The following is a 25,976-nucleotide window of genomic DNA, read 5'->3' on the forward strand; positions in this document are numbered from 1 at the left end:
CTCCTTGCCCTCTGGCTTCAGGCAATGTGGAACCCTAAAAGGAGATGGGAAGGAAGCAGGGAGGAGGGGGCATGTGTTTACTCCATAAGGGCTAACCTGGGCTTGGCTGTGTGCTTGAACAGAACATGTGATATTCCCTGGACGACTCTTCCTTTCTGGGTTCCTCTCATTCCTTTGGGCCTAAGTGTAGTGACAGCAACTTCCCTGTCACTAGTCCCTGGTTCACCACTATCCCTTATGAGTCCCTTATATTTCACCCACATGTATATAAAAGCTGTTTGTGAACAAATCCTCCTTGAATATGATTGGAAGGTGAAGTCTGTTTCCTACGGGGATCTACACTGAATTAGTAACTGGTACTGGAGATGGCCCTAGGAAACAGGATCTGGATATTCTGGGGTTGGGTTGATAAATCACTCAAGAAAGACAGGGATGACCTCTTTGTCAGAGGGAAACAACATGGATTCTTCATCACAGGTGGTGTCATCACAAATCCTCAAATGACTACTGGTAGGGACAGGGAAAATAGGTGGGTAGAGGGTAAAGCACTGAGGTTTCAAATGGTGCTTCAAATGGTTGTGGTACTTAGTTCCTATGGCAACCAAAAGGAATTTAAAGATTGTGGGGTCATCTGGATCATTCTTGTGGCTCTAGAGAGTACACATAAGGAAAAATATTATTTTTTGAAACAGGGTCTCACTCTGTCACCCAGGCTGAGTACAATGGCGTGATCTTGGCTCACTGCAGCGCCTCGACCTCCCAGGTCAAGCAATCCTCCCACTCAGCCTCCCGAGTAGCTGGGAGCACATTTGCCATCATGCCCAGCTGATTTTTTGTATATTTTGTAGAGATGGGGTTTCACTGTGTTGCCCAGGCTGTTCTCGAACTCCTGAGCTCAAGCTCTCCACCTGCCTTGGTCTCCCAAAGTGCTGGGATTACAGATGTGAGCCACCTTGACCAACTGAGAATTTTTAAAACTACAAATATACAATTAAGAGCATACATGAAGATTAAGAAGACCTCTAGGATGACCTGGAAGGAGTTCCTCGTCTCCTGTGGTCCAAGGGCAGATATGGCTGAACTGACAAGGGCTGCAAGTTTGCAGAGGCAAAGCTCCTACCCCAAGGTAAAGATGCCAGTGGGGGAAGCGTGGGGCCCTGAGACATGAGGGAGGCAAATAAATTTGAGTCCCTAATTTCCCCTGACCCCATCCCCTAATGTCTTTGAGCCTTAGTTTCTTTATCTGAAAATAGTATCCATCTTGTAGGACTGTTGTGGGATTAAATGACGTAGTGTTGTTAAAATATGTCTTGTAGACAATCAATATGTGACAGCATGAAAAAAAATCAGTCATCTCTCTATTCTAGGATCTAAGAGCTCTGTGGACCCAAGCTGGCCCTACACCAAGAGGCATGGGATCGGGTGTTGGGTAACTTGCACTTCGAGGAGGAGATGTTAAGTTCTGGTGGTCTAGAGCTTCTGGCTGGAGGTCCTTCCTGCTTGGTGGAAATCACCTAGTCCCAGTGGTAGTTACCCCACTGGTATAAAGTGGATCCAATCTGCTGGAGTCATACCCTGGCTCTGCCCCAACTGGCCAGGGTTCTTTACTAAACCTTTTTATTTATATATTGACTTACTTATCTATTTTTTTAAATTACTTTTTGAGACAGAGTCTCAGTCTGTTGCCCAGGCTGCAGGGCAGTGGTGCAATCTTGGCTCACTGCAACCTCTGCCTCCCAGGTTCAAGTGATTCTCATGCCTCAGCCTCCCAAGTAGCTGGGATTACAGGCGTGCACCACCACATCTGGCTAATTTTTTTTTTTTTTTCTTTTGAGACAGAGTCTCACTCTGTTGCTCAGGCTGGAGCGCAGTGGCATGATCTCGGCTCGCTGCAAGCTCCGCCTCCCGGGTTCACGCTATTCTCCTGCCTCAGCCTCCTGAGTAGCTGGGACTACAGGCACCTGCCACCACACCCGGCTAATTTTTTGTATTTTTAGTAGAGACGGGGTTTCACTGTGTTAGCCAGGATGGTCTCCATCGCCTGACCTTGTGATCCGCCCGCCTCAGCCTCCCAAAGTGCTGGGATTACAGGTGTGAGCCACCACACCCGGCCTAATTTTTGTATTTTTAGTAGAGATGGAGATTCACCATGTTGGCCAAACTGGTCTTGAACTCTTGACCTCAGGTGATTCGCCCACCTTGGCCGCCCAAAGTGTTGGGATTACAGGCATGAACCACCACGCCAGGCCCAAAACCTTTTTAATCTTCAGTTTTCTTGCCTGGACAGTGGAGACAATCACAGCACCTCTCTCAAAGGATTAATAAAGATACTCCAGGTCAACTGTTGAGCACAATACTAATACCACCCATAGTAAGACTTCCATGAACTTGTAAGCTATGTTATAATCTCAGAGATACAGAAACAAACATGAAAAAAAGAAGTGACTCAGGTTGGTGAAGAGACAGGCAATGAATGGTGAGTGAAAGCCCTAGAGTCTTGAGGGTCCTATGCCCCACTTAGGTGGGTCCCATTACCCTCCTCCACCCATGTGAGAATAGGCCCTCCCTTTGTCAAGCAGAGCTGCTAGCTGCAGAGAGAAGCTGACCACGAGACAGGACTGGGTAAGCTTCCACAGCAGAACCTTTCCATTTTATTGTCTGTAAACTCTTCTTTGGTAAACAAGAAACCCAAAGAGAAAAGGAGCACGCCAAGTAAAAAGGCAAGGAAAGGGCGGGTGCCCTCCACACACAGGCGTTCTGAGAGGACAGCTACACCATTAGCAAGGTGGCGGATGGAACCTGGAAGTTTGGGGTGGGTGGTGGCATGGGGGACTGGCAGAGGGGAGCGAGAGGGAAGAGTTCACTCTGTTGGACATAGAAGCCTATATCATACAGCGAGGGAGCTCATGCATCACAGCGAAGAGAATTAGGGATCCTCCACCCATGCCCCCATCACCTTCCGTGTGTGTGATCCACTGAGGCAGAGTAGTCTGCCTGGGCAGGGGTGGGTGCAGGGGGCTCAGGACGGCCCCCCAGCGGCCCATCCTCCATTTCTCCTTTCCTGCCCTGCAGGCAGGTGTGTGCAGGCTGCAGGGGTGGGGGTGGGGCGCTCATGGTCTCTGGGTCTGGGTAGAGGCATCAGGGCAGCAGGAGCAGGGTTTGGGGGAGGTGGAGAAGCAGCCCCCATCCCCACTTTACATGGGGGGCTCGCTGCAGAGCACAATCTCCAGGTCCTTGCGGTAGAGCTTCCCTGCCTCTGCCAAGGACATGATGCTCTTTCTGTAGTTGGTGAGCTGTTGAATATTCATTTCCTAGGAGATACAGGGAGAGGGTAAGAGCAGGTTCAGGGGATGGCCCCAACCCAAGGAGCCCACATCCACATTCACAAACGCCCGCAACTTTCCCTCATCTCATCCCAGGATAAGTGGCTTAGATGAATGCAAAGCACAGATTTTGGAGTCAGACAGACGGAGGTTAAAGCCTCTCGTTCACTAACTGGCTGCACTGCTTTGGGGAAGGTAGTCAACCTTCCTGAGACTCAGCTGCCTCACCTGTAAAATGGGTACACTAAAAGTTCATGCCTCATTGAGGTGTTGCGATGATTATATGAGGGAATGAATATAAGCCACGTCAGCAAGCACTTGAAAAATAAAAGGTAGTTATTGTGATAGTCATGATCTACGTATAACTTGTATATATTCCTCGACCTCATTGGGCCTTTGTTAACTCAAGGCCAATCTGGCTCCCTGCTGGTGATGAAGAGAATGCCAGGAAAGCTCCCTGGTCTTGCCTTCCAGCCTCCTGGAGTACTCTTTCCTAAGTCTCATCTATTTAAGCAAGGAATTCTTTTTTTTTTTTTTTTTTTTTTTTTTTTTTTTTGCGACAGAGTCTTCCTCTGTAGCCCAGACTGGAGCGAAGTGACGCGATCTTGGCTCACTGCAACCTCTGCCTCCCAGGTTCAAGAGATTTTCCTGCCTCAGCCTCCCGAGTAGCTGGGATTACAGGCACCTGCCACCATACCCAATGCCCAGCTAATGTTTCCATTTTCTTTTCTTTTTTTTTTTTTTTTTTTAGTAGAGATGAGGTTTCGCCATGTTGGCCAGGCTAGTTTCGAACTCCTGACCTCGGGAGATCCTCCCGCCTCCACCTCCCAAAGTGCTGTGATTACAGGTGTGAACCACTGCACCCAGCCACTATTTAAGCAACAAATTCTAAATCCCAGCTTCTCCAACAATAAAGCTTGCTAGCCTCCTTCTTGTTCACTGGCTTCTTGTGGTGTTTAGTGGCCAATGAGACAGGTGAGCCATGAACATATGCCCATTGTCTCATATAAATGGAGACCCATATTAAATACCAACACCTGATATACCTGATGTTAAATCCATGCTTTACAATCATTGCTTCGGATACAAATAACCAATGGGTCTGAAATATAGCAAGGTCATCATCAACACTGGAAAATCACATAAACAACCTTTTCTTTCTTTCCTTCTTTACTTCTTCTCCTCCCCCACTCCGTCCCTTTTTATTTACTTATTTTTTTTTTTAATTTTTTTTTCAGACAAGGTCTTCCTGTTGTCACCCAGGCTGGAATGCAATGCTGTGATCACAGCTCACCACATCCTTGACTTCCTGGGCTCAAGCGATCCTTTTGCCTCAGCCTCCCAAGCAGCTAGGACTATAGGTGGGTGCCACTACACCCAGTTCTTCTTACTTTTATTCTTTTGTACTGAAAATGTTGGCAGATACTTAATTTTTTTTCCCTTCTAGGCTGATGGGTCATTATCTCCATCCTGCTAATAAGAAAAGTGAGGTACAGTCATGCTCATGAATATCTGTAATCTAATCATGAGCCCTGAAGTCTAATGATTCACTGTGCACTATTCTGTCACCTCTTTCTCAGGGCTTGAAGGCCAGTCTTTTTTTCCCATTGTGCCAGGACTTCTCTTTTTAGGCCATTAATTTCTGGTTTGGTGCCATGAAAACCCGAGGGCACTTTGCAAGCATGTCTAGCTTTGAGAGGCATTTTCCCTAAGTTGTGATGTCCTTGGAAATGTCACATAACACTGGTATGCACCTGAGATATCTGCCACTTAATCAGGAGCCAAGGAAGGGACCTCATCTATCAACCCCAAGCTTGGGACAACTTCCACAGTGAACTGTGGCAGCGAGAGACTTAGCAGCATGGCGGGAGGGGTTGCTTTACTTTCTATAAGTTTCACTTAAACCTGGGGAAGGCTCTAGCAAGTTGCCACGGCCTCAGGAGTGCTAAGAACTACTGAAGTTCAATCCCATCAGCTTGTCCCCTCCAGGTGCCTCAAACATTAATCTGCTCAGAAACGCTTATCACACTCCATGCAGGCACCATCCAAATGGAATGCGTGCATCTATGTGGGTTTACAAAAAATGGCCCTTCCATTCCAGCACAGGTGCTGTGATTTAGAGTCATGCAGCTCTCTGTTTTTACTCATTCACTCTCTCAATCCTCAGGCGCCAAATCTGAAACTTGGTACAGGTGGAAGGCTCTCAGGTAAATAGCTTTGTTAATATTCTTGCTCTCTGACCCTCAGAGTGGCTTCTGAATCCCAACAGCAGAATCTTTTGTTTCCACACCTGGAGTCAAGCTGTGCAGCACCACAAGCTGCCCTTTGTGTGAACCAAGGAAGAGCTTAGTGAGTTGATGACCAGGAAATTCAGGTCACTCTGAGATTTAATGCATGTCTTCAGGGTTTATCCACCTCACGTATAAGGCAGAGTCTCATGAAGACAAACTACGCCTCATTCATACAATTACACGTAAAGATATTTTCCACTGTGGTGCCCAACATTCCTTGGATACATCAGGGCACACACATAATTTTCTCCTAGAATTTAGTGCCAAGAAAAAGGTTTGCCGAGTTCAAACACCTGGTGAGTACTTCCTTCTTCCCGGGAAGTATTTGCTTCCTTATCATTTATTTTCTGCCTTTTTCAAGAGTAATTGTAGGTAACATTTAAATAAAAAAGATGAAACAAATGAAGGATGATATTTAAGACAAAGAGATCAGAAAGCACTTGGAAAGAGAAATAAACAGACTCAGAGGCTGCAGATAATTTTTTCCTGAAATTGAGCATTAAATTTAGCTCTTGCTTGTCAGCCAAGGTGGTAGAACTCAAGTAATTGTGGAGCTTTCATTATCTAATTAAAGAAAGCAGCAAAACCATTTGCTCAGAGAAAGACATTTTCCGGGTGGTGAAGGAAGACAGGTGCAAAGTTTTGGCTCCTGGCTGCTGTTCCACCTGACTCCTCCACCCAGGGACCAAACTGAGCCCATTGGGAGGGTCTCCCAGGGTATTCCCAGGAGGCAACATCAGGCAAAATAATGGAGTTCACTTCTTTGCCTTTTCTTTGAGAGGAACAAACTCTTCAGTGGCTCCTTTTAACCCCTCCCCCAGCTCCTGATTCTGCAGTTCATCAATCCAGACTAGCCCTTCCCCTCTCACTGGCCCCTGTCTTCCAAAATCTCTCTCTCGGTGGAAAGTGTTTTTTTGGTTGGCAATCAGGCTAACATTTTCACACATCAACACTGTCATGGCCTCACAGCAGCATCCCCCACAACAGTCAGCAGATGGGTGCAACCCAAGCGTCCACAGAGGAGAATGGGTAAACAAAATGTGGTATATTTATACGATGCAGCATTATTCAGCTTTAAAAAGGAAGGGAATTCTGACACATGCCACAACATGGATCAGCCTGCAAGGACATTATGCAAAGTGAAATAGGCACAGAAAGATTATACGATTTTCTTTACATGAGGTACCTAGAACAGTGAAATTTACAGAGGCAGAAAGTAGAGTGGTTGGCAGGAGATGGGGGACAGGGGAATGAAGAGTTATTTTTTAATGGGTACAGGTTTTGGCGTTACAGGATGAGAAGGTGGCCATGCTTGTGCAATATTATGAATGTGTTCAATGCCACTGGACTGTACACTAAAAATGTGAAGATGGTAAGCTTTCTGTCCTGTGTTTTTTGCTGCAATTAAATTTTAAAGAGAAACATCAATTAATCAACCAACCAGAAATTTAAAAACCTAAAGCAAACCCACAGAATGGCTATTGCCTTGCTGTGGCAGATCAGAGGGGAGCAGAGAGCAGAACCAGGCACCTCTCCCCTCTTCTCCCGCAGAAGCCTCTCCCGTGCCCTGGGGACGGTGGCCAGGCCTCAGGCCCAGCTGCTCACCTTTTTGTTTTTCTCATACAGATCCTTCAAAAGGGCATCCAGCTCATGCTCGTCAATGTAGCCGCTTCCGTCCTGGGGATGGGAGCAGAGTCAACCCAGAGTTCTAAAGCCTGAGCCCCTACAGTCCCGACCCATTGCAGGGATGTCTAAGAGTCTAGCCTCTCCATTACTCTGTGCACAACGGGGTGTTCAATCGTGTAACGACAAAATAATGCGTCCCTTCTGCCTTGACCAGTCATGGCAGGAAGGTGGCAGTGGGCGCAAGCTTTGGGTAGCCTTTCATTGTGGTGCTTTTCATCTGCATTGAAAATATAAGTGAGGTTCAAGAAGCATGTGGTTAACTCCCTGAGTCCGGGGGCTATTTAAAGTTTACCTCCAATACTTTGGTTATGAAGAAGACCACTGGAGTCATGTGGGCAGGGGACAGCCAAGGAAGGGGTGGGTATGGAGGTCATCCAACTTCCAACTTCCCAGAGAAAGACCTGGCCCTGGGCAGAATTGTGATCTGGCACCAGGGCAGTTTTGAGTGTCTCTTCCCTTTGGCTCCTGACAGCGTGGTAACACCCTAGTTCTAAGCACAGTCCTCTTCTCCCAACGATCCTTGGCTGCATTCTGCAGAAACCAACCCCTTGGGCTCCATAGGCCACCGGTGGAGAATGACATTTGCCTTCTAATACAGCAGAAGATGCAGCAGGAAGAAACCACACGGCCCAGGCCGCCCCTGGAAAGCTATGTCTTCCCATGGATGCAGCTGAGCCCTCTGGCCAGGCTGATGGGCTTATGAATTTCCCTCCCATGCCGACTCCCCCCTTACCTTGTCGTAAAACGTGAAGATCGCATTAAACTCCTCTGAGGTCAGCTTCATGCCCTGCAAGAACCAGGGTATTAAAGACAGAAGCAGAAGTGCAGTGGTGTGTGTGTTTATGTGTGTGGTGTGTGTGTCATGTGTGTGGTATGGTGTGTGTGTAGTGTTTGTGGTGTGCATGTGGTCTGTGTATATGTGTGATGTGTGGTGTGTGATGTGTGGTGTGGTGTCTATGATTGTGTGGTGTGTGTCTGTGGTGTGATGTGTGTGTGTTGTGTGTGTTGTGTGGTGTGTGTGTTTGTAATGTGTGTGGTGTGTATGTGGTGTGTGGTCTCTGTGTGGTGTGTGCATGAGGTGTTTGTGTATGTGTGTGGTGTGTAATGTGTGTATGTGTGTGTGGTGTGTGGTCTGTGTGTTGTGTGTATGTGGTACATGGTCTGTGTGTGTGGTGTGTGGTCTGTGTGTATTGTGTGTGTGATGTGTATGTGGTATGTGTGGTAAGTGGTCTGTGTGTGTTGTGTGTGTAGTATGTGGTGTGTGTGGTATGTGGTCTCCGTGTGATGTGTGCGTGAGGTGTCTGTATATGTGTGTGCTGTGTGGTCTGTGTGTGTTGTGTATGTGTTGTGTGGTCTGGGTGTTGTGTGTGTGTCATATATGGTCTGTGTGTGGTGTGTGTGTGGTGTGTGGTCTCTGTGTGCTGTGTGATGTGTCTGTGTGTGTGGTGTGTGTGGTGTGTGCTGTGATGTGTGTTGTATCGGTGTGGTGTGTGGTGTGTGGTCTCTGTGTGGTGTGTGTGTGATGTCTCTGTGTGTGGTGTGTGTGTGTGATGTGTATGTTGTGTGTGTGGTCTGCGTGTGTGTGGTCTGATGTGTGTTGTGTGTGGTGTGTTTTGTGTGTGTGTGGTGTGTAGTCTGTGTGTGTGATCTGTGTGTGTTGTATGTGTGGTGTGTTTTGTGTGTGTGTGGTGTGTGTGTAGTATGTAGTGTGTGGTGCATTGGGGGAAGGAGGGTGCAGGGCCAGGCTCAGAGGGATGAGGGAAGGGGGAAGGAAGGAAAGCAAAGTTTTACCTGAAATTTAAGCAGGAAGTTTTCCTGGACAGGCAAGAGTCTGGGGAGAAAATGTTAGAGCGGAGGTGAGGAGACTGCACAGGCAAGGGCAAGCGGGAGAGGGGAAGGCAGAGGCAGTGCCTGCAGTTACACAAATGATTTCTGAGCACTTCATACATAATAAGGAATCAGGGGGAAGGTCAAAAATGAGGGAGACAGACAAGGTGAGGTGTCGACGGTCACAATTCTATCTCGCTTTGTCTTGAGCTTCTTGACACCCGCACCTGTCACTTTCCCACCAATGGATCTCAGCGATGGATCGTAGCACAGGAATGATCTGCGGGAGTCAGTATCACCCCGGGGGTGAGGTGCTTACCGGGACATCTCTGAGAGGCCCAATTTGCCATCCCCGTTCAAGTCAAACATCCGTAGCTGTTGGGGACAGAAAGAGGTGCCTGGGTTATTTGCTGTGAATTTCTCTGACCTGACATCCCCTTCTACTGGAGAGGACAGCAAGGAGGACAGGTAGCACCTGCTCATGCTTCCTCTGAGGTCCCTGGGGGCCAAGGACCAACATGGCCTAAATCAGTCACGGGGGTCCCATGGGGGGATCACAGGGACCCGTTCACTGCTCATCTTTCCCCTCCTCAGGGACAGGGGCCGCTGGGGCACAGCAGGCCGGCACTAAAGGCCCACTCTCTCCAAGATCACCCTCTCCTGGAGCTGCAGAGGTTGCCATGGAGACAGACGCTCACATTGGCCCATGAGTCAGCTCACACCCAGGACCTCAAAGGGTATGTGAAGCCACGAACTAGCATCCCTTTCTGCCAGCTGCCACTGTGAATCACTTCCCCTGGGCCTGAAGAATCTTTAAACAGAGACCCTGCACACCAGAGCCCCAGTGGCTTGGGGCCCAAGTCCTGCACCCTGGGGGAGAGGGACACTTCTGTCCACTCACTATGGTTTGGGTGTATTCCTGGAGCTTGGGCTCGTCGTACGGCCGGTTTGCCTTCTTCAGCAGGTCTGACAGGAATCCCTGCAACACAAAAGGTCTCTTTAGTACTCCTGACTCATGCATTCAGTCCCTCATTCATTTCCTTACTTGCTCATTCAGACAGTCTCTCAATGTGTATCTGTGTGTGTGTGTGTGTGTGTGTGTGTGTGGGTGTGTGTGTTTTCAGGTCTACCAGTTCTATGACTCAGGGCCCTCATAATTCTTAACTCTTGGGGAGTGACTTCAAAGGCTTTACTAGCTGGTGGTGCAACCCTGCCCCACAGAATAGGTGCTAGAGATTGGCTCTGCCTCCTCGGAGCCCAGTATATGGAGCTAAGCAGTGCCTGGGGAATCACTGGGTGATAGTCAGAGGAATTTGGCAGTGGACGTAGGAGCCAGAGGCCAATCTTCTGGAATTGCCTGGAGGACACCTGTTCTGAGCACGGAGGTGCAGAAGAGCTGGGTTTGGTTGAACTCTACAGCCTGGCGGCTCTATGTTACCGATTTCCCGACTTCTCTGAACAAGTTCAACAATTCAGTGCCAGGTCTGAGTATTCCTAAGCAGCCCGCAAACCCATGCCCCTCATCCAACATCTCCTCCCTCCCCAGGTACCTTAAGCCCACCGCCACTCTGGCCTCCCACCCTCCCCAAGGCCCATCCTACCTTGAGCTCATTGGCTTCGATGTAGCCACTCCTGTCTGTGTCGTACTTCCGCCAAGCCTGCAACAATGGGAATGTCAAACTCCTTGCAAAGACGTATCAAAATCTACCTGCCTGCCTTCCATTCCCCTTTAATGGGCCAGCCAGGGTCTTGATCTTCAAGAATATCGGAAGGGGACGGAGACATGGAGATGATGTAGCCCAGACCCTTCAAGGTCACAGAGAAGGAAATGAGGGGAAGTATCTTGACGGTGATCTCATGAGCGCCTGAGACAGAACCACGCGGCTAAGCTGTTTCCAAATTCCTGACCATAGAAAGTGGGATGTAATCAATGCTTGTTGCTTCAGGCTGCTAAGTTTTAGGGGTAGTTTATTACACAGCAATAAGTAACTCATTCAGTGGTCCTGTATACAACTGCTGTGACATCCCTGCCTTTTACCAAGTCATCTGGTGGAGACGAGGGAGAGCCACAGGAGGGGCAGTGGTGCAGGGGAGGGGACTGCCCACATCTGTGGCAAAGATGCCTGGAGAACCATGTTCCCCTAAATCTTTGGTCTGTTTGGCGCCACATATTACTAAGATTTTTTCCCCTCCCTCCCTCCCTCCCTTCCTTCCTTCCTTCCTTTTTCTTTCTTTCTTCCTTCCCTCTTTCCCACCTTCCCTTCTTTCTTTCTTTCTTTCTTTCTTTCTTTCTTTCTTTCTTTCTTTCTTTCTTTCTTTCTTTCTTTCTTTCTTTCTTTCTTTCTTTCTTTTTCTTTCTTTCTTTCTTTCTCTCTTTTTCTTTCTTTCTCTTTTTCTTTCTCTCTCTTTCTTTCTCTTTCTTTCTTTTCTTTTCTTTTTCTTTCTTTCTTTCTTTTTTCTTTCTCCCCCTCTCCTCCTCCCCCTCTCCTCCTCCTCCTCCTCCTCCTACTCCTTCTTCTTCTTGTTCTTCTTCTTCTTGTTCTTCCTCTTCCTTTTTGAGACAGGGTCTCACTCTGTTACCCAGGCTATGGTGCAGTGGCATCCAGAGCTTACTGGAGCCTCTACCTCCCAAACTCAAGTGATCCTCCCAGCTTAACCTCCCAAGTGCCTGGGACTACAGGCGTGCACCACCACACCCAGCTAATTTTTTATGTTTTTGTAGAGATGGGGTCTCACTATGTTGCCCAGACTGATCTCCAGACTCCTGAGTTCAAGTGATCCTCCTACCTCAGCTTCCCATAGTGTTGAGATTACAGGCATGAGCCACCATGCCTGGCTCCTAGATTGTCTTTCAAGTTTTGTTCCCCTGACTTTTCTTCCCTTCTCCCCCAGCTCCAAACTGCACACCTGAAGACCTGCAACACTTGATTTTCTGAGAGTCAGTAACCACTAATCCTTCTCCTACAGCTTATCCCCCGCCTCCCCCACTTCTCCACCACATGTGCCCCTTTTATTGTCAGGAGTGTTAGAGTTTATGGACATTTAGAGTTTAGTTATATTTTACAGAAAAGGTATCTTTTTAAACATCAGCAAACAAGGTTATGTAATTTTTATGGTGACAGGGCTCAGAAATTTTGGTCCTGAATTTTTTTTTTTTTTTTGTTACAAGACAGGAGCATATCCCAAGAAAAGGGTAGATTTGTACTACATGCAACTCAGGTCGATGGTATTTGATTACAAGAGTGTCTTTTCCCTGCAGAAAAATGCCTCAGACTCTTTGAAATACTCCTTCCCATGGCCAGAAAGTCTGCCCTTGAAAAGGTACTAAAAGATATGTGAGGATTTCCAAATATGACTTCACCAACAACCCTCAGGCACTTGGTGCATCAGAGTTTAGTTGGTCTAAGTTGAGTCTTTACTGAGAAGAGGAAGACGCCCCCTCCAAGTTGCCTAAAAGGGCAATAACCTGAAGGAACCCCAGTCCCTGCACAGAGCAAAGCACCAGTGGCTGCTTTTCCAAGCCATCTTGCCAGCGGGTCCACTCCCGACCATGCACCCCCACAGGATGCCAGCTCTGGGCTCCCCCGCCTGCCTTCTCTCCCCATCCAGCACTTTGCTCATCATCATCAGTATGTCCTTTCTCTTCTCTTTTTTTTTTTTTTTTTTTTTTTTTTTGAGACGGAGTCTCGCGCTGTGTCACCCAGGCTGGAGTGCGGTGGCGCGATCTCGGCTCACTGCAAGCTCCGCCTCCCAGGTTCAGGCCATTCTCCTGCCTCAGCCTCCGAGTAGCTGGGACTACAGGCGCCCGCCACCACGCCCGGCTAGTTTTTTGTATTTTTAGTAGAGACGGGGTTTCACCATGTTAGCCAGGATGGTCTCGATCTCCTGACCTCGTGATCCGCCCGCCTCGGCCTCCCAAAGTGCTGGGATTACAGGCTTGAGCCACCGCGCCCGGCCTCGTCCTTTCTCTTCTCATTCAAGGAAAAGAGTTCAAGAGACTTGGGCTTTGTGAAATCTCAAAGAAATCCTGAGGCATCCCTAAAATTAGAAGTTGTGCTGAGTGCTGGGATGGGAGCTACCTGAGAGCACAAGCCTTTCAGGGCTACCGAGGGACCATTTCAGGCTTCTGGCTGGTAAAAATGGAACAAATGGAACAGACCCCAGGAGGGGACAGTGGGACGGTACTGTGGGAGGGTGGGGTCCCAGAAACCTTGGCAGGCATGTCTCCTCTGCAGTTATGCTGGGACTTAGAAGGACAAATGCATGTAAGAATATGAAATCCTGAGGCTGGGCGCGGTGGCTCACGCCTGTAATCCCAGCACTTTGGGAGACCGAGATTGGCAGATCACCTGAGGTCGGGAGTTTGAGACCAGCCTGACCAGCATGGAGAAACCCCGTCTCTACTAAAAATACAAAATTAGCCGGGTATGGTGGTGCATGCCTGTAATCCCAGCTACTCTGGAGGCTGAGGCAGGAGAATCACGTGAACCCAGGAGGTGGAAGTTGCGGTGAGCCGAGATTACACCATTGCACTCCAGCGTGTGCAACAAGAGCGAAACTCCATCTCAAAAAAAGAAAAGAAAGAAAGAAAGAAAGAAAGAGAGAGAGAGAGAGAGAGAGAGAGAGAGAAAGAAAGAAAGAAAGAAAGAAAGAAAGAAAGAAAGAAAGAAAGAAAGAAGAAAGAAAGAAAGAAAGAAATCCTGTCAGCTGCACAGAGAGAAGCCACTAATGATTTTGAGAAAGAGAAAGAGAAAAGCGTCCGGGGAGATGCTTTTAGCTCCTCTGTGAGCGTCCCTGCCCCCCTACAAGCTGCCCCATCCCTGTTTCCAGACCAGAGGTGGAATAGAGGCCAGTTTTTGGCTGTCTCTCTATCAGGAAAGGAGTCAGGCATGATGCTCCCTTTTCTATAGTTGGAAAACTTGATACAAAAGCAACACCCTGACAAGTTATAAGGATGCACAGAACTTTTTTTCTCCCAGGCAGGCTAGCGAAGGACTAAGAACAGAAGCCAGAATGTCAATTATCAGCTTGTGGAATCTTGCCATCTTGAAAAAACTGGAGAAAAATCTTTTAAAGCACCATAAAATTAAATCCATCTCTGATGCTCAGGCAAGCTGTCACTTAAAAAATGACTCTTCCACCCTGAGAACTGGTTCTTTCTCACTGACTGTCTGCCCAGGAGGGGAGCTTGCTGCAAGCAAGTTTCTGGGCCAGCTTTCCAGTTGTTACAGGCAGTGGATCACGGAGAGGGGATTACCGGTGGCTGGAAATGGATTTAACCCCGATGAATAGCAAAGAGAGTCACGTTGAAGGCCAGTCATTATTTATCAGAGCAGGCAGTTCGTGAGGTGGGTATGGGTTGAATCTCACTCTGAGGGATGCACATATTGAAGGGTTAGAGTGCAGAGTACCAGAAAGAGAGCAAGAAATAATTGGCAGTTTGCTGGACATCAGGATTAGTAATATATTTGGTTGAACCACATAGAATGTCCACATTTTGTAAGTAAAAAAATCGTTAAATATCAGCAATTTCATATGGTTCCATTTATCAGGTGAATATTACTCAAGAGACATGAGTTTGAACATCATATTTTACATGAAGATCTTAAGGAAATTATATTGCCAAGAGGGGAATGCTAATTTTATTTATTTATTTATTTATTTATTTATTTATTTATTTATGAGACAGAGTCTTTGTCACCCAGGCTGGAGTGCAGTGGCGCAATCTCGGCTCACTGCAACCTCTGCCTGCCTGGTTCAAGTGATTCTCCTGTCTCAGCCTCCTGAGTAGCTGGGATTACAGGCGTGCACCACCATGCCCAGCTAATTTTTGTATTTGTTGTAAAGATGGGGTTTTTCCAAGTTGCCCAGGCTGGACACAAACTCCTGACCTCAAGTTATTCACCTGCCTTGGCCTCCTGAAGTACTGGGATGACAGGCATGGGGCACAGTGCCCAGCCGGGAATGCTAATTTTAAAAAGAAAAACCGAAACCTTATCATAGTCAAAGATGAAACATAAACGATACCAGAAACTGGAATCCTCACTGGATTTTTCTAGCTATAGAATCGTACATAAGTCCATCTTTCCCAAGCCTGCTTCTTGGAACTCTGACTTGGAGAGACACATTATTATTGAGTGGCATGAGATCCTGGAGCCAAACTGAGTGGCACAGTTTTCTTTATTGCTTGATTTCTCAGAGCCTGTAATATGCAAATGACCACAACAAATCCCCAAATGAGAGATGCATGTACACAGTATTTCTCAAGTGTACTTGACCCAAGCTTACTTCTCATCTTACTCCCTACATTTTAATGTGCATACGCATCATCTGGGAATCTTGTTAAAATGGAGCTTCTGATTCACTGAGTCAGGGAGTCTGTCTGCCTTTTATTTTTTTGTTTTTTTCTTTGAGATAGGGTCTTGCTCTGTGGCCCAGCCTGGAGGGCAGTGGTGTGATCTTCAGCCTCGAACTCCTGCTCTTCCTGCCTTAGCCTTCCTGAGAAGCTGGGACTACAGGTGTGCACCACCATATCCCACTAAGTTTTTTATCTTTTTTTTTTTTAATCCGGTTCACTATGGTAGCTTTTTACTTTTGTAGAGACAAGGTCTCACTATGTTGCCCAGGCTGGTCTTGAACCCCTGGCCTCAAAAGATCCTCCTGCCTTAGCCTCCTTGAGTAGGGATTACAGGCCTTTCTCCCTTTCTTTCTTTCTTTTTTTGAGATGGAGTCTCTCTCTGTCACCCAGGCTGAGAGTGCAGTTGTGCAATCTCAGCTCACTGCAACCTCTGCCTCCCGAGTTCAAGTGATTCTGCCTCAGCCTCCTGAATAGCTAGGATTACAGGTGCCTGCCACCATGCCAGGCTAACTTTTTTGTATTTTGGTAGAGATGGCATTTTGCTATGTTGGCCAGGCTGGTCTCAAACTCCTGACCTCAGGTGATCCGCCTGCCTCAGCCTCCCAAAGTGCTGGGATTACAGGCGTGAGCCACCATTCCTGGCCCCTTTCTCCTTTTCTAACAGGCACCCAGGTGATACTGATGCTGCTGGTCCACAGACCATATTTTGAGTAGCAGAGTTCTAAGGGGTTTAGCATCTCCCAGGGACCATTACCAGGCAGGAGGGTGGGCCTGGCTCTGAACACAGGAGGAAGGCAGGTCCCAATGCTTAGAAAGAAGATGGTGCCTTGGCCTCACCTCCATAAACTCGGCGCTGGAGCCCACGTGCTGCCTGAAGCACAGAAGGAAGTTCTCTTCAGTTGGCAGGATCTGCGCCAGCTGTGAAGATACAGAGAGTGACACTAACATTACGGAGGGACTTGCCAGCGAGCAGAGCAGACTTTCCCCTAAGAAGGATGGAAAGGGCCAGTGGCGAGGCAGTGTGGGAATTGCATTTTGCTTCCTTCTCTGAGAACGGGTGCTGGCAGTCCTTCAAAGGGAAAGAAGGATGTTCAGAGAGGTGCTTTGAGTCACCCCCAACCTTAGGGGATGAGCAATTGGAGGGGGAAAAAGTGGTGCTACTTTAAAATGCAAGCACCCAGACTCAAATGAATACTTAATAGATGATTCCATGTATGTACAATTCTGAAAAATGAGAACTAATCTAAGTAGATGGGTGGTTGCCTGGGGTAAGAGGGCCTGCACCAGGCTAGAGGAACATTTTGGGGGTGGTAATAGAAAGGCTATATCTTCATTGGGGTGGCGATTTCATGGCCTAAAATCTAAACTCAAGGAATTTTACACTTCAAATTGATGCAGTTATTGTATGTAAATTGATACTGCAACAATTTGATTTTTGAAAAATGCAGGTACCCTCTTGCAGTAAGCACTGCTGGCTGCCCACCCAACCGGCCTTGCCTGCTTCTTTGCTCCTGGAATGCTTGTGTCATAGGCCAATCCTGATGAGTCTACGTTGGTGAAGTGTGAGCCCCCATTCTTGCCAGTGATTGGCTTACAAGTAGGCACGTGACCCAGTTTTGACCAATGAAATGTCAGGGAAGGGCTGCTGTGGGTACTTCTGGGAACATTTCCTTGCACTTAAGAAGGGCCCTTTCTGCAGCTGGACAGTGGTTGCATATGGATGTATGTGGATGTAAGTAGTTGGATGTGGTTGTACGTGGGTGCATGTGGTTGTATGTGGGTACATGTGGGTGCATGTGGATATATGTGGTTGTGGGTACATGTGGATGTATGTGGGTGTGTGTGATTGTATGTGGATGCATGTGGTTGAATGTGGATGCATGTGGGTGTATGTGGTTGCATGTGGATGTATGCAGGTATATATGATTGTATGTGGATGTATGTGGATGTATGTGGGTGTATATGGATGTGGTTGTATGTGGTTGTATGTGGATGCATGTGGTTGAATGTGGATGTATGTGGGTGTATGTGGATGTATGTGGGTGTATGTGGATGTGATGCCTATGGCTGTGCTACGGTGGCCATCTTGTTAACAATCTGAGGATGAAGGTATTTTGAGGGCAGAGAACAGAACCAAGAGAACTGCAGGAAGCAGAGCAGGAGCCCTGGCTTCCACCTGGAACCAACCCCACCCCTGGCCTTTCTTTTAGAAGCCTCTCATGGTAAGCTATGGCCCTCAGGCCAAGTATGGCCCAGAAGTTGTTTGTAAAGTTTTATAAGACGTGGCCACACCCACTCATTGACATAACACCCGTGGCTGCTTTTGTGCTATAGTGGCAGAGCTGAAGAGCTGTGGCAGAGACTGGATGGCCCACAAACCCTAACACACTTACCTTAATCTGTATTTTTAGAGAAAAAGTCTGCCAACCCTTGGTTTAAGCCCTCTTATATCAGCATGGGCATCTACAGTGGCCACTCTTGGTGCCTCTCCCTGCTCCTCTGTAACTAGGCTGGTGGCCACCCCTCAGCTGCTATGAAGTCAGACTGCTAACAGCTCACCCCTGCCCCTACGCGAGAACTGCCCTCAGTCAGACCAGAGCTGCCCTGCTGGGGAAGTTCCACAGGTCTCCTCCTTGCCCAAAGAGGGGCAGCCTGCATCCAAATGACTGATTGACACAGGGGTACAACAGATCAGCCCCCTTGCCTCAAGGTGGGACCCACTCTGTGCCACAGTCCACACTCTGGAGTCACTGTAAGCCTAGCCAAGGCAAGGCTCCAGTTGAAATCACATTCTTGCACAGCACCATTCCCTGCCCTTTGCTGCTGCCCTTCTCTAGAGAGTTCTGCCTCAGTAAGCCACTTCCACTCAAATCTCTGTCTCAGGCACCCAACCTAAGGTAGCATCCCAACAATATACCCTGGGTGGAGCTCTGCCCTAATGCCTGTACCACCATCATCATTATTTATTTATGTATTTATTTATTTATTTATATGGTTTGTAAAGACGGGGTCTTGTTATACTGCCCAGGCTGGTCTCAAACTCCTGGCCTCAAGGGTCCTCCGCCTCGGTCTCCCAAAGTGCTGGGATTATAGACATGGCCCACAGAGTCCAGCCAGCACTCTTGAGCCCTTGACCGTGGTCACTGATTATCAGAGGTGTTTAACATGCACCTGTATATGAGTATGTGTGAATGTATGTGTGTATGTGTATATATGTGTGCATATATGGATGTATATATGTATATATGGATACGTGTAAATTGTTATATGCAAATAATATGTTTATATATGTAAATTACTGATGTGAATTATAAATGTATAGATTATATGTGTATGAATTATGTATGTAACTTTTAAAAATTATCCTTTGGATATCTTTAGGTGGGGCATGGAGTCTCTTGTTCACCTGTCTTCAGCCTCCCTAGTGTCTTCAGCTAGGCTTGCCACTTGGTTACAATACCTGTTGGCCCCTGTGGGCATTTAAGGTCTTCACCCCTGTCTTTGGTCATTGTTTGTCACTTCCTCCTTCCTGGGGTGACACACAAGAAAAGCCCCTGCTATTCTCTTTGGTCAGCCCAAGTGCTGGGGGTGCCGGAGCTTTGAGGCCCCCACCTCACTCCAGTTCTCAGCAGGATGCTCATGCCTGGGAGAGGCACAGGGGCCCAGGCCCCCGCCCACACAGCTCTTAACCAGCGAGGCAGGGCTCACCTCTGCCATCTCGATTTTCCCATCCGAGTTTTTATCATACTTCTGCATGAACTCCTTCATCTTTTCTCCAAAGTTGTCACTTTTTGACATCTGTGGAAAGACAAAGGGGGCTGATTTTTGCTGCTGTAGCTCATGTGAACCATGATCTCAGAGCAGCAGGCTTGGAAATCATTTCCATCCTGGATAAGTGGGTGCAGCACCAGGTTCTGCTGATGCTCTGATTGATCCCAGCTGTGTTGTTTTCCTTTCCAGGTCCCCTCCAAATCAAGTCATCTCTTCTTCAAGGCTCAGTCATACAAATTTCAAAGGACACGTGGCCATGCTCCCTACCACGTAATCAAACATGCCCTGCTGCCTTTGAGATGAATTAAGCTACAACTCTATAGGAAGGGTTTGGACTTGTTCCCATCACTCAGATGTGAGAACTAAGGCCTCAACACTTTACTGAAGCAGCTTGTAATCAAACTGAACTTCATCCAGTGCCCCATAATAGGTTAGCACTTCATTATAGCAAGGTGGATTGCTCATTTTCTTCTTTAAAGACTAACTGGCAATTCCACACTATTTTCACTCCTGATTTTCATGTCAGGAGGAACATGAGGAGGTCATCCTGTAGCCGAAGGGTAATTTAAATAGTCCACCCAATTATTCTGACTACTAGAAAGCAAAGAACTTAAAACATTCCTTCAGGCCCACAGCTGCCTATCTTAAATATAGACTTGAAGCTCTTGAACATTCCCCTGATTTGAGATAGTGCTGATTAATTATTTGCATTAAGGAGCTCTTCCTTCTCCCTAATTGATGATGAGCCCACCTGGCATGGCTGATGCTCCTGCGTCACTCAGCTGATGACGTCCACATGAATTGTGTGCTCCCCAGGATTGGGCCAAGGGAAATCCTATCACTTATGAGAGTCTCCTGAATCCCTCTGATTGCTTTTTACTTTTGGAATTAGTATCAATTTGTCAATATTTATTTGTTTATCAATATTTATTTATATTTACAAAAGTACATAGTCTGATCCCAGGCACTTGTCACAAATGTGGCCATCTTTTTTAAGTTTACAGTAGCTCCTGTGAAGTTAGTAGCCCTTCCATTTGACACACTAATGGAGGTCGAGATGACTTCTCTAGAGGGCACCCAGGGAGTATAGCCAGAATTTGAACTCATGGCTTTTGCTTCCAAGGCCCATATTCTTTCTACCATATAACAGCTGCTCTGAGAACCAGTCCTGGATGACATCAGTTGGGATTGTTGACAGACTTGAAAATTACCCCGATGACATCTGAGGAAGGGAATGACTAAGAGAAGGATTTTAGATGCAAAGCACTTCATAAAAACACATTTCTCCAACTAGCCCATGATCCCAGAGTCAGTTCTGAAGCCCATGCTTTCCGTGATCCAGGCTTCATTATCCTAGGAGTTGACGGGAGAACTGTTGATAAACAAACCCATGAATTGCCTCCAACGCTTTAAGCCCGTCACTTTGACCTCCTTCTCATTGGGGCATTCTGCCGAGCTTTGAACCAGGAGCTCACTGGCAGATTTGTGACTCATCTCCCAAACTGCTCCCTGAAGAGCTGCAAATAAACAGTGGATTGGCCAACAGACACGCAGCAGGGGACAGTAGAGATACCTCCAGAGGACCCGAGGGAGTTGATGGGAGGGTGTGGGGCTGACTCCATGTACTCCAGAACCAGACACGGGAATCACAGCAGACTAGTTCCAATCACCTGAGCTTTGCAATATTTCACATACCTCCCCCAAAAGCCTTTAGCAAACTCAGTCGTGCCATGTTGGCACCAGGGAAAGGAACATTCCTGTCACTAAGGGGCTGAGATGTGATCTGGAGTCACTTTGGGCAGGCTTAGAAGGTTGTGACACCACCACAAATGAGGCCAGCCAGTGCCGTGTGGTTCAGATACTGGCTGAGAGCAATCCTTAATTTTCCTCTAGTTCCTTGCTGGGGATTCTAGCCTGTGTTGCTGTGGAACAGTGGTTCTCTTCTGAGGACGATTCTGTCCCCAGTCTCCCACCAAGGGGACATGTGGCAATGTTTGGAGACATTTTCGATTGTCACAGCTTGAAGGAGGATGATAGTGGCATCTCACGGGTAGATCCAGGGATGCTACTAAACTCCTACAATGCACAGGGCAGCTGCCACAACAAATTATTCAGCCTCAAATGCCAACAGTGCCAAGGTTGAGAAACTCCGGTCTAGAATCAGGGCACTTGAAACCTCCTAGGCATCCAATCTGGAATCGTGACCCCTAAGCACCTTAGAGCAGCTATGGACTCTGTCCCTAGGGAAAAAAATACTGCATATATATTAATATATGCATACACAGACATAAAGCTTTGCAGCTTTGCAGGAGGGTTCATCAACCCCTGGTGTCCATTCATGAATAGCCCCCAATTCCAGACACCCAAGGATATTGAGATAGGGTACTCTTAGGTGATAGCCTATTTTTTTATCCTTACAAATAAAATGCTGTGTCAAGACCAGTGATATGAGGCCTGTTTATGGCATACATAACTGGGACAGAGCATGCTCAAAGGCATAGGTCAGGAAAATCCCAAACAATGGGAGACAGGGCTGGGCTTACCATGCCAGAGCCTTTTCTTGCCTTCTCCAGCTCTTGGAAAAAGTTTTCTAGCTCTTTACCTTCAATATACCCATTTCCTGGAAAGAGAGAGAGAAAAAATCAATCTCAGCGCTAAATAGTAAGGGGAGCATGGGGTGGGCATGCCAGGGGCTTCGTGGAGAATGTCTTCTCCCAGCTGGCCCATAGGCAGGTGTCTAGGCCAGTGGAGCTAGGGGTGTGGGTCCAGCCCCCAGGACATTTGCACCTAGAGATCCAAGATGAACAACATACATTTAGCAGCTAGAAAATACTGGGAGGAACTAGCACAGGGTCCGAGAGGACAGAGGAGAGCAGAAGCTGGCAGCTTCTGTATCTGTCCCTAAAGTCTGAGCAAGCACTAGGTGGCGGAGGTGTGACAGGTCGTCAGCAAGTGGTGGGCTCTGGTCAGAACCAGAGCGGGGTCCCTGGGATTCAGAAGGTGTAGTGGGTTGGAGTGCTCCCCCAGAATGGGACCTTATTTGGAAATAGGGTCATTGCAGATGTCATTAGTTAAGATGAGTCATACTAGATTGGGATGGGCCCTAAATCCAGTGGTTGGTGTCCTTATAGGAAGGCCTTGTGGAGACACAGAGACCCTGGAAGACCACGTGAAGATGGAGGCAGAGGCCAGTGTGATGTGGGTTCAAGCCAAGGAACGCTGTGGGCTGCCAGCAACTACTAGAAGCCAGGAGGGAGGCAGGGAGCAGATTTGCCCTCAGAGTTCTAGCAGAGCCTGTCGACGCCTTGATTTCACACTTCTAGCCTCTGGAAATGCGAGAGAATACATTTCTGTTGTGTTAAGTCACCCAGTTTGTGGTGCCTTGCTATGACAGTCCTAACAAACAAAAACAGAAGGGCCCAGAAAAAAGAGAACCACAGGGCATCTGTCCTATGGGATATCACCTCCCACCCCCCACCCCACCTGACACTTGGTCACAGGGATCAAGGATAGGAGAGGCATCCCACATGGTAATGAAGAGAGGAGGCTCTGAGGTCTGTGGATGCAGATTTAAAGCCTAGTTCTGCTGTACTTAACAACAGTGTGACTTTGAGACTGTTATTGAACTCATCTCATCTGCAAAGTGGGTTATTATAATTAAACAGGATTTTGTATGGAAAGCCCGTCCTCTAGTCATTATGAGTGCAGCATAAATGTTGTTACTGAGTTCCATTACTGGAACCCGTGTCTAACGTGGGAATGAATCTGTGGGAAGAGTGCAGTGATGAGAACCAGGTCTCGAGGTCACAGCCTGACTTGCGAGATCACTAAGTAGTGGGAGGTCCTTTAGATTCTCACGCCTTCAGCCTGGGTGGTCTAGAGACCAGGACTGAGCTGAATGCATAGTCAAGGTCACTGGTCAGTGCTGTGATTGGGAAGGAGGCATTTGTGGGTGGGAAATCAGGCAGGGCTCAGGCAATGCCTCCTAGACGTTGCTGCGGCAAATAATCTCCTGGGGATTTTTTCCTTTTTTTTTTGAGACAGGGTCTTGCTGTGTTGCCAGGCTACAGTTCAGTGCTATTCATAAGTGTGATCATAGCACACCACAGCCCCAAACTCCTAGGCTCCAGTGATCCTGCCTCAGCCTCCCAAGTAGCTGGGACTACAGGTACCTGGCACCCAGGGATCTTTAAAAAATATGGATATCTGGCCCCCACCTCTAGACTTTCTGATGCAGTTTGTTTGGGGTGTGAACTAAGCACCATGATTTCTTTTTTTTTTTTACACTCCCAGGTGATTTCCTGTGTAGCAAAGTTTGAAAACCACTGACCTAAAGTCAAGTTCCAAATTTGGTCTAAAGCCATTGAGGAAGATTCCCGTAGAGCAGATTCAACTCGAATGGGAAGGGAGGTGGTAGCTTTCACCAAGGGCAAATGGAATTACAAACGCAACAGAGAAAATAAAGGAGCATTTACCCTGGCCACTGTGAGGGGTTGCGAGGGGAGGCTTTTCCCAGCCTCTCCTCCTAGGGTCCCCTGAGAATTTAAATTCTGAATAAACTTAGAGGCACTCTCGACTGAAGAATATGCCACAATAAATATTGTATGGCAAGAATCACATGAGGTAAATTATGTATTTTTGTCTGCAGGGAAAAGACGTGATTGTAATGGGCTTGCAGAGTGAGACTTGAGTTCCCTTTTTTCCTAGAATGGGGTGGTTATCTTCCTTCTAGGATGTTTGTAAAGCTTCTTAGGAGAACTGGAATTTCAGAAGAGCGTGGTTCCTGTGAGGCCGGCTAAAGTAGGGGAGTGAGGGAGAGGGAGATGGGCTTTCTAGGCAAAAAGACATTCATCTAGTTGATGATACTCTGAGTTGGAAGAATGAGGAATTTTTCTCTTCCTGGTTACTCCCTGCAGCGATCTGGCTATTCTCCTATCGCTGAGGTGCAATTTCTTCTCGACTGAGAAGGCAAAGTCACATTCTTCTCCTCGGAGGCTTTGTAGAGTCAGACGGGGAGGTGGAAAGCTGAGCTCAGCCCTGGGTGCATCTGCAGCTTCCGGAAGCCCGAGGCTAGGGCAGGAGGTGGGGGCTCAGAGCTGGCACCATGAATGCGTGGCACGGTTCAGCGAAGCAGAGACCACAGGAGCCACGGCTGGGCAGACACAGGAGCGAGTATGTGTCTGTTTCATAAGTGTGTCAGGAGGTGGCTGAAAGGAACTGGGTTGGGGAAGCCCACAGAGCAGCATGGTATGTTTCCAAGAGCTGCCTCCACTTAGCTCTGAACAGGGTCCCTCATTCCTCTGTGGAGCCCTGTTTTGCACCAGGTCCTCGATGTTCTGCCGTTTCTTCTCTGGCCCCCTCACCTACCATTTAGGGGGTCGGCAGAGTGACTGGCCTTTCTTGCTGAGGCACCGACACCTGGTTCTTCTCCTCCCTCTGTCGTACCCAGATCAGAGGACACCACCTCTGTGAACCTCAATTTCTTCTCCTATGAAACGGGGACAACGATAGCACCCTCCTCATGCGGCTGCCGTGAAGATGAAAGAGGATAATAATACACTTGCCGCGCTGGCCTGCAGCAAGCCTCAAACGTGCGGGCAGACATTGCCATTATGGCCGCTGTTTGTGCCTCCCGCCCATGCTGCAAACACCTTGACCCTGGGCTGCTTTCTTTAGGTTGGAAAGATTTAGGGGCGCAGAGGGAGGCTAGAGCAGGCAAGGCTAGCACCGAGCCCCGCTCCACTGAATGCTCTGAACCCAAAGAAAAAAAGTACAGATCTCTAGGGGCCACCTTTTCCTTGGAGTTTTTCTGGGACCTAGAAAGAGTAAGTATTTATTTTTACTCCATCTTTTTTTCTAGAAAGGTTTGAAGGAGGTTTAACAACCTCAAGAAACTCAGACAATCAGCCAGTGCCTCACCCAGCAGGAAAGTTCTGAAGGTCAGTGGAATGTCTGTAACTTTTCAAAGCGATTTTGCTCTCTTGCTTTGCTCCAGCAGATAATCTGAGCCCTCACTATGGGTAAGGTGTGCGTGGGTTGCTGTGGGGGAAATGAACCCACACACGGTGTTTCCAGACACGCGGGCATGGCAGAGTAGAATCCTTTTCTGCAGACAGAAGACACTGAGGCACACGACAGAGAAGGCAAGCAACTTGCTCAGGACCACACAGCCAGGGAGGACCAGAACGGAAGTGTCCTCATTCCTGATCCTGGCTTAATTCACTGATTCATTCATTTGAGGAATTTTTTTGTTTTGTTTTTTTAGACAGGGTCTGCTCTGTCACTCAGGTTGGAGTGAAGTGGCTGGATCATGGCTCACTGCAGCCTGAATGTCCTGCGTTCAAGCCATGCTCCCACCTCAGCCTCCCAGGTAGCTGGGACAACAGGCACATGCCTGACTAATTTTGTTTGTTTGTTTGTTTTTGGTAGAGACAGGGTTTTGCCATGTTGCCCAGGCTGGTCTTTAACTACTGAGCTCAAGCGAACCACCTGTCTTGGCATCCCAAAGTGCTGGGATTACAGGCGTGAGCCACCGTGCCTGGCCCATTGGAGGAAGCTTTGTTGAGCATCTGCACTGTGTAGGCACTGGAGGTGCAAAGGCTAGCTAGGTCCTGCCATGGTGGTGCTTATGCTCTAATGGGGTGTGGGTGGGGCAGGGGACAGACAATAAGCAAGGATATGAATTTAAACATGGTGTTTCCAGTGTCGAGAGCAATGAAG

At 47.8% G+C, this 25,976-nt stretch overlaps 1 protein-coding gene across 3 annotated transcripts in view; it reads right to left on the minus strand.

Moving 5' to 3' along the window:
* Nucleotides 1-2,619: 2,619 nt before the first annotated feature.
* CALB2 (calbindin 2) overlaps nucleotides 2,620-25,976 on the minus strand; it is a 32,738-nt gene continuing 9,381 nt past the window's right edge. The window contains exons 2-11 of one of the 3 annotated variants that reach the window (XM_025370422.1): nucleotides 21,800-21,876; nucleotides 19,194-19,283; nucleotides 16,323-16,403; nucleotides 10,729-10,785; nucleotides 10,029-10,106; nucleotides 9,447-9,502; nucleotides 9,092-9,131; nucleotides 8,034-8,087; nucleotides 7,220-7,291; nucleotides 2,620-3,311 (exon numbers count right to left, since the gene is read on the minus strand). In XM_025370422.1, the coding sequence (XP_025226207.1) occupies nucleotides 3,195-3,311; nucleotides 7,220-7,291; nucleotides 8,034-8,087; nucleotides 9,092-9,131; nucleotides 9,447-9,502; nucleotides 10,029-10,106; nucleotides 10,729-10,785; nucleotides 16,323-16,403; nucleotides 19,194-19,283; nucleotides 21,800-21,876 (722 nt within the window). In that variant the 3' untranslated portion in view covers nucleotides 2,620-3,194. The remainder of the gene's footprint in view (nucleotides 3,312-7,219; nucleotides 7,292-8,033; nucleotides 8,088-9,091; nucleotides 9,132-9,446; nucleotides 9,503-10,028; nucleotides 10,107-10,728; nucleotides 10,786-16,322; nucleotides 16,404-19,193; nucleotides 19,284-21,799; nucleotides 21,877-25,976) is intronic. The other 2 variants (XM_025370423.1, XM_025370424.1) reach the window with 2 other exon arrangements.

The sequence above is a fragment of the Theropithecus gelada genome, chromosome 20 (assembly GCF_003255815.1).
Source record: "Theropithecus gelada isolate Dixy chromosome 20, Tgel_1.0, whole genome shotgun sequence".
Lineage (NCBI taxonomy): Eukaryota > Metazoa > Chordata > Mammalia > Primates > Cercopithecidae > Theropithecus > Theropithecus gelada.